The sequence below is a fragment of the Atta colombica genome, unplaced genomic scaffold (assembly GCF_001594045.1).
Source record: "Atta colombica isolate Treedump-2 unplaced genomic scaffold, Acol1.0 scaffold110, whole genome shotgun sequence".
Lineage (NCBI taxonomy): Eukaryota > Metazoa > Arthropoda > Insecta > Hymenoptera > Formicidae > Atta > Atta colombica.
Window position 1 is genome coordinate 1018518 of NW_017259196.1, and position 14850 is coordinate 1033367.

A 14850-nucleotide genomic window follows, 5' to 3' on the forward strand; every position below is an offset into this window, starting at 1 on the left:
CAATCACGATGAGCAAAACTGCAAACATATTTTGACATTCTAGCATCACATTAAATAAAATTTAAATCTATATCTAGCTTAGATACTCTAGCAACACAGTTCTTCCCGTATGAATAAAATTAGATACGTGCACTGAGAAAAATGTCCAATACTTTTGATCGGAAATAATCCTAGTGCTTTCTCCGATCCAATTTCGATCAGATTCAGGATTATCCGTATATGAAGTACAAACACCTTTATCTTTATCCATTATGAAATGTAATTTCTGATTACATGTGAACGGAATGTGAATCGTCATATGCCTATCCTATTAAAATTTCATCGGATAAACCTAAAAACTTGATTGGATATTAGACTTGAACGGATAAAGAGAGTTTTATCTGATCAAGTTTTGATATCCGATCAATTGGAAGGCATTGTCAATCAAAGAATAGTTGGTTATTAGCAATTGTTTCCATAGGCTTTCTAAGAATGGCATTACTTTCATATTGAGATCAAGCAAGCACGTGTCTCTATTTGATATGACGCATTGTTCTTATTCTTGGCTGCATAAACTGAAATATTATTGCAATATCGAAAAGAAGTGTGTGTGTGTGTGTGTGTGTGTGTGTTGTGTGTGTATGTGTGGTGTGTGTGTGTGTGTGTGTGTGTGTGTGTGTGTGTGTGTGTAATCATGAAATTTCTCAGAATATAACAACAGTGCTTGATGCTATGAAAGTTGAGGAAAAGTAATCCACATTCTTATAAGTACATTTTTTTTTGTAAAAAAAATTTACATGTTAAATGATGAATACTTATTTATTCAATTGTATAATTTGATTAGTTAACGTTATTAGTCAACGTTATCAAAAATATATGCGTGCAGATATTGATTGGACATAATGTGATGAAATAATTCGTTTTTTATCGGATTTCAATGAATTTATTTCCGATTAAATGTGATTGAATTTTTTACCCGATCAAAATGATTGAAAATAACCATTTATTACTTTTTGAGAATAATCCGAATTATGAAAAAATCTGGATATTTTTCTCAATGTGTGTTATGTCTTTGTGATTTAATGAGTATTTTGTTATGAATCATCTCCAGCTAAATATTTTAGCAAAACTATTCTTTCCATGTGGGTAAGATCAGATATGTTATTAGGTTTCTTATAAATTATTGAGTTTTTTATTATCAATACTAGAAAAATGTCTATTACGATCAAAACTGGATCTTCATTGTTTTAAATTGTTTTAAATTTGTAGTCCGGAAAAACAATTTGGCGCGCTAAAAGACTAAAAGACTACAATATGATATATATGCAAGTACATATATAGTGTATATTAGTAATTCAATATTGAATTATTTAAAAGCAATGAAGATTTAGCTTTGACCGTAATCGACATTTGTCTAGTATTCTTAGTATTGATTGTGTTTCTCACATATGCATATTATTTATGTCTAAAATAAAAGATTCTTAATATTGTTTTTTATTATCGATTTTTATGAATTGTTTCTGTACTTACGTTACAGTCTCTGATGGTTGCAGAAGAAGATTAACTTGAAGTCTAGCTATTACTTCTAGAGGAATTCCTGTCATCTGCAATTTGTTAAATGTCAAAGTGTTATAAAAGCGGTTTTAGTATAACCTTAATATTAGGCACATGTATGCATAATTACATCAATATAATCACCAGAGCTGTCTAAACTCGCTATTTTTTTTTTTTGGTGAAATGTGTCGATATGTATTCATTCTTACATACTTTTAAACATAGTGAAAGGCACGAGTCAAAAATTTTTAACGATTTCGGACTAGTCGTCTATGAGATCGAGCATCGCGTATTATGATAAAACAGTAATGAAGTAGAGGAATGAGCGTGAATATCGACACATTTCAATTTCAAGCAAAAAAAACCGACTTTGGACTCTGGTGTAGATCAATCTTCAGCGAATGTACATCAAGTTGGAGTACATTGGCCATGTCGTCTGCAGCCGCTTTAACACGAAGCTATGCGAATAATTCAACACGATTGCTTTCTCAATAGCGCATATTATCATGGCAGCGCCACATCCTCGATAGGCCGGATGAAACGCGATAGTAAAATTAGTATCTTGGCAGTAGAGCACGGGGTTGACTAACCGCCGTTATTTCTATTGCGGCGATTTATTCGTTCGTGCTATAAAAACGATTTGCTAGATTGTTACTTACGGGTTCCAGAGTGATGGTGAAGCTATGATCCTTGTCATTAGGATGTAGTCCTTCGACTTGGTCAAGGAGCACAGAATCACCCTTGTAAAAATGAGGTAGACTGATGAAACCTGGCGCACCGAAACGGCACGCGGTCACATTCATTAGACCCGACGGCATGCATTCGCCATTGCAGTAGCAATGACCCATGTTAATAACATCCGGATCATCGTCCGAGTATTCATCCGTATCTTTCTCGGATGAAAGGTCGTTGTCAAAAACACTTTCAGTGGTCGTAGTATATCCCATCTCCGATAAATGCTCAGCTGCAAAAAAGTCTTCGGTTGTTGTGGTCCTCTCAAAATATTTTGCTTGCTCATGAGGATAACGTCGCCTAGTATTATTTCCAAGAGTCTTTTTGTCAATAGTGTATCGATAACCCTCGATGCCAAAATGAGATATCGTTCCCTCGTATTCGTAGGTGATCGGACTAAGATAATGTAAAAAAAAAAAAATAGACGAAATAAGGTCAAGAATTCAATGTACTAATAATTTTGGCATTGCTTAAAAATTATTAGAGTAATTATAACAGAATAACATGCAAGAATGGAAGAACATGCTAGGGAGATTACTTTTATTCTGCGGTGAAGCTAATTAATAACATTAAGTGAAAAGACCGATAATTAAATATAATTATAAAATTGTATTTAATAAATAGAGAAAAAAATGTTGTCTATACTGCTTTGGTAAAAAATATTAGGCACCTTATTTATATTTCAATTTAATATTTTAGTTCAAAAACTGATTTATGACATTTGTTATGATTATCTTTTACTTCAAGATTCTATAATTATGATTTTATATTATTTATGCAGCGACGAAACTAGGATTAAATTGCCTCAACATTTAAATTCATAAAAATAAAATCTTGATCTTTCGTTATATTATTTGATTTGACAACACATAAATAAAAGCAAAGTTTAGTCTATAAACTTGATAATATTTTTTCAACTAACCGACATAAATCTATGCTGAACAAAGTAATTTCATCTTTTGTTCTATTAGGCGGCCAAAATTCACCCGCGCTGCCTTCAATAACATTACAAGGGCTCTTGAAAAATTTCATCGTATCCTTGTAATGCCATTTTCTTAGGATACCCAACTGGCTAATATCATCCTCTCCCGTTTCCATATTTAAGTATCCATCCATGATGCTGTTATTTTTCTATATAATTAAGACATTACAATAAATTGCGAAGTATTCCTTTTTTAACAAGTTTTTGATAATTCTATTCACATCCGAGAAGGTGCTTATGGCTGGATTGTTCCATCTTTTGATAAACTTCAGCTCATTCTCTATCTCTCTTACGGTTCTTATTCTTTTACTCTTTTCTTTATCCATTGGATAAAGAAAATTGCCATATATCCGAAGATAGAACAACCGACCTTAATGCAAATTAATATTTTAATGGAACATTATGTTTTTGTCTATTTTTCTTTAATGCTTTTACCAATAAAACGGCGATTTGTTTCTCATGTGCGTGTTATTATTTGCATAACTAGTTGCTTCAATAATGTAATCGTGGCTATTCCACTCTTAAAGTGTTTGAGAGATATGCTTTTTCATACTAATTAACTAATAATTTTTGTAGATTACATCAGTATAATATTACATAATGTATCTTCGTTTTATTCGCTGCGCGGCGCGATCTATATGTGATCTCCATTCATTACCAATTTAAATCTGGTTACAAGTATTCTACCATCGATTGTAACGCTATTACTTAGTACTATGTAACTCAAATATTCCACGAATTATTTGCTTGATATTAATAAATTAATTAAATAGATTGATTTGCAGTTTTTCAGCATATTAATATTTTCTAATATGATGCCTGATTGAGCATTAAATTATTAAAAATTGCTTGCCAATTTTTAATTTAATTCGTGATTCATATTATTACAGAAGTTTAATTGCGTTTATAAATCCGGAAAACAAATTCGGCGCGCAGTTCGAATAACTACAAATATGATATAAAAGCATGCATATATAGTATTGATATATATATATATAAAATTCATACTGAATTATTTAAACATTAAAAATCTAGCTTCAATCGTTATAGGCATTTCTAGTTCGTATTAATTATATTCTCACATGTACGATCTAAAATATAATTTTTATTGTTGACATTAATAGCTGTTTATATCTTTCATAGCGATCCCTAATGCCAAATATCTTTAATATTAGTATTTCAAATGAAAGAGATGAATTTTATTTATTACAGTAATAAAAGAATCAGGACAGGAAATCTCTGATTTTCTAATATTTGAAGAAGCAGAATAAATGATACGAGCTGGGATTTAATTTATACATTTCGGACAGATTTCATTGATGACGCCTACTGACTCTTTCTTGTCACTCATATCTTAGCAACGAGCTTATAAATAAGTGTGATTCATCTCAGAATAAGCGTTCGTATGTATTAAATGATAGAATTGTAATTCTCTTGAATCTCCCTTGAAGTAGTTACACGGAGAAATTTCTTTTCTTAGAGTTTACCCTGAAAATATGATAGTCGTGGGTCAACATTGTATTTCGAAGAATTTTAATGTACATTTCTCTCATTCATTAATAAAACTACAATAAAGTATAAAATAAGTTTCATTAATTTTACTAAAGTGCATGATAAAAATCTTTAAAATATTGTGTTCTACCATAACTACCATATTTTCAAGATAAATTTTAAAAGAAAATTCTCTCGTGTAGTTAGAATTGTTCTCTTTTGAATTATTAATTAATTAACTTAATAAATAATTTAGGAAAAGCTTTTTGTTATCAGTATATTAATGAATATTAATGAAGAATTATTAATCTAAAATTATTTAAAGTTACTTGGGGGATTACTATTATTTCTATATAATATGAATGCTTCTGAGGTAAAGTGACATACGTTTTTCAAACATAAACATTTGGTGGATTGTTGCAAAAATACAAGCGGTAACAAGGGAATAGTAAATGTCGAAGTCGAAATCGGGTAACCAAAATGTGTAACTAAATCTAGCTCTGCAATTCATAATGATCCTCAATGCAAATAAAAAATTAACAGTAATCCTGCGAGAAACCGCAAATAATCATACAAGCAATAATCTTCGAAGTGCATTTAATATATTGCACACACTAACAAGTTGTCCTCGCTGATTAAATGAAACATTAAGAAAAAAGAACTTATCAGAAATAGCCTGTCTTATTAGTAAATACTGTCTATACGTACCGTATAGAACCAGCCGAAACGATCAATCGTCGGAATATCGTCTAATGGCATTATTTTGCTCATAGTGAACAAAGTATCAGGATAGCCTGTAAACAGTAATTCATTCACTGTTTTACTAGTGTAATATCGTCGATTAGTGCTACTTAAGAGAAAGGACAGCGACTTCTGCCAGTCGATTTCCCAAAATCTAACTTTGTGCGTTGCTGACTGTAAAAAAAGAGAATAAATAAATATATTTATAGTATTTAATATCTCTGATTCTTCTTGAATTGATTATTTTTTATTTTCATGTCAGAATGGAATTTAACCTTCTATAACCCGGTATGATTCCGAAGCCATATGCTGATATATCAATATCTTGTTGATTTATTTATTTAATTTTTATCGCAAAGTAATATAACGTAATATACTTTTGCAAATTATTTATAAATAAAAATAATAGGAACTATCTTTAGATGTATATTTGATGTTACATAAATTTTTTTATAGTCACGAAAAAAATTTGTGCTATAATATAGAATTAAAAATCCGGGAAATTCGGATACATCTTCCTACATATGATTGTATTGTTATTCAATTTCACGTACGATTTTTTTGTTTACATTGTTACAATTGATATTGTGAATTCAATTTATTGTTATTAAGCACGCGATAAAAGATGTAATAAAGTAACTTACCACAGTGACGGGGTCCAAATTAGTAATGATGTCGCTAAGACTTCCATTACTCCGCTCCGCATCGTAGTACCATATTCGTCGTTGAAAATAGCTGACAGTTTTGTTCTCATGATTAAATTGGATATTGTCTTTTTGCCTTATTTCCCTGCATTTCATAATTACATTATCGATTTCTTCCATTCTTTCTTGATTTTGTAGTCAAGAGAGTACTTTTTATAGTTGTCAAGCATTATTCTTAAATTTATGAATTAAAAACGGATAACATTAATAAAACACGCACTAATGTAAACGTTCACATTTTTCATAAAAGAAGATGTTTAATTTTAAGATATTAAAATATTATATTTCTTACTTCCGTTTTCAAATACTTAAAAATGTTAAATGGGTACATAAAACGCATAAAAAGTGTTTAATTTTGAAAAGTGTCTTAATCGAAGGTATTTAATTTAACATAAAGGTAATTTAATTTTTTGAAGTATATATTATTTTAAAATACATAAAGTTAGAGTTTAAAAAAATGTTTTAAATTGAAAATGTTAAAACACTGTTTTACTTTAAATAATGTTTGATTCTTAAACGTTTCTTGCGTTTTAAAAAATACTAAAAGCTATTTTATTTTAGATAATGTTTAATTTTTATAAAAACTAATTAATTTTATTTTATTAAATTTGCCTGTTTTGCTGGTCACATACACAGGTGAGCGTCGAATTTTCTTAAAAAAAAAATCTTCCAGTTCGACGTCATCTCTCGTGTTTTAATATAAACAGTTTTTTAGCAAGTACAACGTCTTGTATTTAAAAATCTTGTATTAAAAAATTCTCCTTCGTAAACGTTTAATATTGATAAGATATTTTATTTTTTGATATACAAAAAAAGTAGATTATAAAACATTTTTTTTTTTTAGTTTAAAAAAAAATAAATACTTTTTTAACATTTTGAATAAATTAAAACTTTATGATGTTTAGATTTAAAATACGGAAACGTTTAAAACTGAAACATCTTTTATTATTAAACATTTGTTTTGGGAAATATGTTTCAAATGTAAACATTTTAAATATACTGCACTTTTTGTAGTACAGTAGTTTTATTTGTATGCAAATTAAATAATATATACATTTTCTGCCTTCATTTTAATTGATACATAATTTATTGATTGCTGCTAATTCTGAGGTTGATTATTCAATCGCAACTCAGATATCTGACCTATATATATTACTTATTAATATTAACGGGGCCAATTGCCCCGCAACCATACAGGACGTACGTATGTAATGATAATGACCATACTTAATGCTCTCTTATTGTCAAAGCCGCAATTTTTATATTACCAATACAAAATTAGGAACGGAAGCAGGATTGTAGGAGAATTTGGATTAGGAGATAATTTTATTTTAGACGGTAATACGATAATAAAATTTAAGTTTAATTTGTTTATCTGAATTGATGACCATTGCTCCAAATAATTATGTACATGGTTTTATACTTCGTTAATCATAATTCTATTAATTTAGAAAAGTCGCAATCACAAACTTGAGCGAAATTCAACCGTGTACTTGATTCAACTTTAAATTTCTTCAAATTTCGTTAATGATATTTAATAACTGAGTGTCAAAAAGATACTTTAAAGAAACTTAAGAATTTCAGTACACGAGATTTCAATCCAATTTATGATTGCAACTTTTATTTTTACTCTTCATGTTTATGCGTGTTAGGGCGCGTTTACATCTTGAAAAAACAGAAAGCGGAAAAGCAGTGATCAATCATTTCGCGTTGGTGGTAAGTAATACAAAAAGCCGAAATTGTCGACTAGCAGAGTTCTGATTGGCTGTTTTTCCGCTTTTTGCTTTTCCGTCAAGGTATGAACGCGCCCTTAAAAAACGCGTGAGGTGTTCTTGGAAAACGAAAATTGCGAAATGTGTAATGGTACTCATATCTCGAATCATTTTTACAACAGGTAGTTCTACACATTTATTAGTTTTAACGCAAAAGTATTTTGAGATAAACTAGTCGAATGAAGAATACGACGCGAATAAGGGAACGCATCTATATAGTACTTGTTGAAGAATTGTAAAACACATGTTATTACGATCGAGAAAAAAATAACTAATTAGTCAATTACTTCATATAGACTCGCCTACGCGTCGCGTGATTGGTATTTTTTTATACATTAACATCAATACAATGAGGTTAACTATTTCTCCTTCATTGTCATCATTAGATTCGTTATCGTGTTGTAATTTCATAGTCTAATTAGAATAACCTGACGTTTACATTTTGCATATGAAGTATATCAGATTTCTTCTTATGACTTTTCTTTTATTTAAATTTTTAGATTTAGATCTTTCTTATAATACTAATTAATGTGCTAGTTATGATCATTAAGACATTTGTTTATTAAATGCAACTTATTTATCAAAATAAAATAGATACTGTAATATAAAATAGATAATATAAAATAGATAATATTAGATGTAGTAAAAAAGAAATCCATTATTTTTCCATTCAATTTCATGCAAAAATAATGGATTTCTTTTTACTACACTTAATATTGCCTTAATACGTTAATCATATTAACTTTGCTCATAAATAGGATATTGCAATTGTAATCTAAATTAAAATAATATATTTGCAGAAATTTGCATTTAGCACTAAGATCCGCTTTGATCAACAACAAGATTATTTCTATTAATTAGTAAATTATAATTAAAAAATATATAATAAGAAGGTTATTAATTTTGACATTACAAAATTATAAATTGCAAGCATTATTTTCATTTAAATCGATAGTCGCATAACAATTATTGTTTATTATGCGACTATCGATTTAAATGAAAACAGTAATTGCAATTTATAATTTTGTTGTCAAAATTAATAACATTTTTATTATTTTTTTAAAATTGTAATTTACTAATTAATAGAAATAATTCTATTAATAAATATTGCTTATTAGCATCACTAATTTAAAAAAGACAATCAACGAAATTATGATAATAATTTTAGCTTCAATTCAGTTGAATTCAGCTTCAATTTGCGAAAACGATTTAAATTCAATAAATTGTATCGGTATGCAATTTATAAGATTAAAATAATATATTTGCAAAAATTTTCATTTGGCATTGAGTACTAAGATTTGCTTTGATCGAAAATATGTCTATGATATTATGTGTATTACTTGATTTATTCTTGTCTAATTTTAATTTATAATTAATTTTTATAATAAATATTGCAAAACATGTTTATTTCATCTTAAGATTAATCAGTTTTATTGAAAATTCAGGCATTTATTTAACAATCGTTTGTTTCATTTTTGATATGTTAAGTGCCATATCAGTCATTGGTGACTGACAATATACCTACTTTTTGATCAGACTGTATCCGTTACCAGTGATGATAAAAAATTTTTTATATGGTAAGTGAGTACATTGATTGCGAGTATAAAAAATTATGCTGACGAATATAAATAATTAAATACGCAAACAAAAAGTTAAAAGAAGTCGGCGCTTAACGTGTTAAGCTAGAATATACACAATTTTTAAAGCATTAATTTTGAAATATTCTGTTTATAATTAAAATTAATATAATTAAGACGCGTTGACACAAACAGTAACTATTGTAATTATAATTTTATCTTATCTGCAGTGGCTTGTGCTTCGATCACAGAACCTCGAAACTTTCTATTTCTATGTGGTTAGTGATTCCTCTTTCTCTCTCTTCTCTGTCGTTACATTTAAAAATATTATTGAAATATATTCACATTTTTCTGAATGAAAATTAACACACATAAATAAAAGTTAATAGTGAGTCTTACTGAAGGAATTAATCTTGTTTTCTCGTTTGATAAAAATATGTTAGATAAAAATATATTATACGTTCTTCTTATTGTATGTTTTTTTCTATGCCATAAGATTTCGTAAATCTTAATAATAAAAATTGTTCGTTTGAATCAAAGTCTTACCTGAAATAATAAGGTCCAACTTGATTGAAATGCGGTTTTTTTATGTTCAGTTCCTCTGGATTGGTCCAGTTAAAGAGATATATCTTCATAAACAAAGGCGGGAGGTTGCTGGTGTCCTTCCACATCTCAAAGCTTCTGGAAGTCGGCGAGAGAGCTAATTCCTAGAGACATACAAAGAAATATTTAGCGGAAGTAAAAAAACAATTAGCCAATAACAGCAATTGTTCACTTTACAGTTTTACAGTCTGATGATTACGTTCGCTGATTGCATTCAAGTGCAATGTTGACAATGCAAATGATTTCCTTATAAAGTGGCACTTAAATAACTATTCAGATCGCGTTTTACAGTTGATGAACACATGCAACAGTTGTTAGTTTATACTGTAGCTAGCCATGCGATCACAACGCAAAAAATAATTTATACTATGTATTATTAGGAACAGTAGTAAAAATCACTGGAAACACTAAATTGATCACATATTATAACATTAATTATGCATCTACAATTTACAATTTAATTTATTCTCATAATTGACTGGAAGAAAAAGTCGTGATTGTAACATTGGCACAATCATAATAGCAAAAGATAATTTTGTATTCGAAATTACTAATCACTTACTAATCAATTGTAAATTATAATACGAAATGCGATAAATATTCGCTAGCAACCGTTTCTTCAATAAGAATGTATATGTTTGTGCAGCTGTTAGTAATTAATCTTCACGTTGTGTGTTAGTTGTATGAAAGATTTAGAAGGGAAAACAAAAGCAGACACGTGATATGGTACGAATGTGTGTGTCTCTACTTTTATCAATATTAATATTATTCGCGCGCGATAATGCCAGTAGCGTGAAATGGAACTGTTGCGACGTGCCGCGACACAGAGAAATACCAATTAATGGGACAATCGGCCACTTTTCCAATCGGGTCGGTACTAGCGCCGAGGCAAGCATCCAGTCTCTAACGCATAGTATATGGATCAGTTCAACGAGTGATTTTATTTATCGCAAACGACGCTCATGCGATATGATGTTTGCGCATTTAATACATAAATGTAGCTTATTTTCCGCTATTATGGATGAAAAACACGCAACATATGTGTTATTCCTTTCTGAGAAAAGCTCGATAAGTGTAATTAATCACCAGTTTAAAAATCAACAAGTTTCAGGATTGTCGTTTTGCTAAAAATAAAGATTTTTTAATTAAAATCAATTAAATCAAGAGGAAGTCGCCAATTATGGTCGAAATTAAATGTTGGAGTAATAACTTTATATGTAATTCATTGTAAATACATTTAATTCAAATAAAAAATTGAATAAAATTGGGCAAAACGAAATGATAAAGAAGGCACAAAAGGCCAGACATTAATTTGCAATGATATAAAATAAAAATGAATAAACTGATTTATGCATGATGGATGATATCTTATTTCTTATACTTATGGGTAAGATTTTTTTTATTTTATAGTCAATCATCATTATTATATGCAATTAAAATATTTAAAGGTTCTTTTTGGAATTCTTTTGGAATTTGGAAAGTTTCTTTTTGGAATGACAAGTAATCTCAGAGCCACAAGTAGCAAGTGATAGAAAATTGAATTAATTTTTAATTTAGTTTATTGCAAAGCTATATGAAAAAGACTACATATTAACAGAGTAAAAGACATAAAATGTGATACAATAGACTATAGTTAACCTAAACGTAAATACAATAGACAATAGTAGCTTGCAAATGGTTAGGCGTCAGCAAAATTGCTGTTACAAAGCCTACTAGTAACAAAACCAGAATAAGACAATAATGCAATAAGAGGTAAACCAATAGCTGAAATCATACACACACACACACATACACACACACACACACACCTGCAAACACACCAATTACATCAGTCTCGTTTAAATACTGTGAGTGACGCGATGAAATGCGAGGCAGCGGAACGCTGGGAGGAAAGAAAGGGAGAGGTTTTTATTGAATTAGGAAGAGAATTAAAATATGAATTTGACAGAGATATAGGAGAAAGCGGAACTTAGTGGACCGATATATGGGAAAGGATAAGTATCTGATGACAAGAAGGTTAAAAGAGGAATGATGTTCAGGATTCAACTGAAGGAGACGTCGTAGATATAGAGGAGTATTGAAGTGAAAGAGAGAAAATACAAGACAACACAGATGGAGAATAAAATATTACCAAATCTTAAAACCAGCCAAATGTCTGATAATATGGAGATATTGGTCATATTTACAGATGCAATAGGAGAAATGGAAACAAGAATTTTGTTGTACACAATTTAGCAGATGTTAATTAAGAGAACGTAGACATCAGCATCATCAAATAGAGAAATAACAAGTAATTAAGAAATGAGGAGTTTTTGAGAGTAGGAAAGGCGAAGGGAACAAAGAAGACATAAATGAGCATTAGCAACACTACAACTCGACACTTGACAACCACGTGTGGCTCGAATAATCATGAAGAGTCAACATGAACATCAAGAATTTCAATAGAGGAAGAGAGAGGAATTGGAATAGAATTAAGAGAAATGTCGAAGGACTAAATGCGGGATAACAATGTTTAGGACTAACTGACAATCAACAAGAATGATTTAAAAGGATTTAGATGCAGGGCATTATTAGTGGATCATTCGGCAATAGATTTTAAGTCTGTATTCAAAGCAGGAAGTTAAGCATGAATCGAATGAAAGGATTTGAGAAGAATTATGTTATTAATACATACATGAAGAGTTCGGAGGAAATTAGAATAATAATGCTGTAATTCATAAATTTATAATATATTTGCCTGTTCATATTATCGTCGAATTAAAGTTAAGAAGAAAAATAGTTTCAAAAAACAATCAGTTATGAAGTCATAGTCATAAATTTTGATAAAATTTAGACAACACTTGAAAAGAAAAATCCAATGATTTTTTTAACATAAACTTTACATAATATCTATATAATAATTTATTTTATCATTATATATTTAAGAAAGACTGTGGATATTAAATATCATAATTTAATAGAATTAATTAGAATAAGAACACTGAAGATGATCAAGTTAAAAAGGTCAAAACGTATTAATATTAATAAATATATGTATTAATGTTAATAAATTATCATTATATTGACAATAAAATTCAGCGGCTCGAATAGTCTAATAATAATTAATTCACTATTATTGAATTAATATTCGAGCCTTATTAATATTATAGTTTAAATCATCAGCTTGAACTTTTTATCTACAAGTATTATTTGAATCTTGTCTGAATTACGACTTCTGATTGGTCTTTTAAACATTTTCCTTCTTAAATGATTTGATAATATGAACAGATTACGTATCGTATTACTGAGATAAGAGAGATTAGATAATTAATTGTAAATATTGTAATATATACATGCACCACAAGTATATGAGAGAAGTGTAACCTAGGCCGGAGGCTTAACATAAGAAAGAAGAAGAATATTTTGTATATAAATTATCATAGAATCCGTTTCAAGTCCAAATTATAAAAAAAAAAGAAATTGAAATAGATCTCGAAGGTAAACGCACCGATTCAATGTGACATGAACGAGAAAGCGAGAATGTGTTAAAACGACTTCTACAATGAGATTTCAAGGCGTAAAACTTAAACGTAAGCCTTAAGCCGTAAGAAATTGACCAATCATAGCCAATTATTCTCCTCATATTTGATTGATCAATTTCTTGCGGCTTAATCTTAAAGATTAAATTTCATGTTTTAAAATCTCATTGTAGATGCCACGTTATGAATCTTGTTTGATGTTACAAATAAATCTTATATGTTATAAATTGTTTTATAAAATGAAAAAAAAAAAATGAGAATATGTTGTCACACATGAACACAGATTACAGATGAAAATAATTAGTCATACACTCGTCTACACTCACTTTTTGAAGAATTTGATGAAAAACTGTCGGCCACAAGAAACAAAAGGAATTGCCAAGAGCTATCAGAAATAGCCCTAGGATTCCAAAGCTAAGCGATTTGTTCATCCACGGCCTCATAGTGACGCGTGTATCTCCACATGCACCGATCCTCGTCTCTTCAGCATGTGCACCCTAAACTCGAGCGTTCGGCCTTCTTGTTAATCACTTGTCTCACTCCTCCGCGTCTTGCGTTAGCCGTAGGTGCTTTAGAGTCTGTAAGATAAAACGTATCTAATCTACCAGTCAGCAACGAGTTTATGTCATAATTGCACGTGTATATGACCATACATGTGCATTCCTATTGCGTGTGCGTGGTACGTTTCTTTAAGTCAATGAAGTTTCCGAGTCGACTAGGAATGCGTAGACAATGACACGCATAGACACGTGAATTCACATGTATTGAATGCGAGATATTTGTGAGCATTCTAAGAACTTGTAGACCAATGTTCATAGTCGATTCTTATATTTATGGCTATAGACAGTCTCAAGTAGATAGACAATCTCAAGTAGATAGACAATCTCAAGTAGATTGATAATCTTAAGATATCACCAATCAAAGAGCTGTATTAGCATCTTAAGACTGATGATTTCAAAATAAGAACTAATTATGACTAAATACTGATTTCGGAGCAAAAAATATAGGGATAAAGTAACGCTAAATAAATTATTGACGGCATCAAATGAAAAAAGAAATAGTTGATCTGCGTTTTATAATCTATTATTTCGTGAAAAAATTATTCTTTTCATTTGTATGACACTTTGTATACATCTTTCTTTTTTGTTAAAATATATAATAAAAATATATATAAATATTATATAAATATTATATAAA

The 14850-nt window shown here is 29.5% G+C and overlaps 1 protein-coding gene across 1 annotated transcript in view; it reads right to left on the minus strand.

Moving 5' to 3' along the window:
* Positions 1 to 14850, minus strand: part of LOC108693845 (protein croquemort-like) — a 17887-nt gene that overhangs the window by 949 nt on the left and 2088 nt on the right. Inside the window, exons 2-8 of the mRNA XM_018202998.1 lie at positions 13980 to 14231; positions 10079 to 10239; positions 6124 to 6268; positions 5447 to 5653; positions 3188 to 3396; positions 2193 to 2661; positions 1510 to 1583 (exon numbers count right to left, since the gene is read on the minus strand). Of these exons, the coding sequence (XP_018058487.1) occupies positions 1510 to 1583; positions 2193 to 2661; positions 3188 to 3396; positions 5447 to 5653; positions 6124 to 6268; positions 10079 to 10239; positions 13980 to 14096 (1382 nt within the window). The 5' untranslated portion in view covers positions 14097 to 14231. The remainder of the gene's footprint in view (positions 1 to 1509; positions 1584 to 2192; positions 2662 to 3187; positions 3397 to 5446; positions 5654 to 6123; positions 6269 to 10078; positions 10240 to 13979; positions 14232 to 14850) is intronic.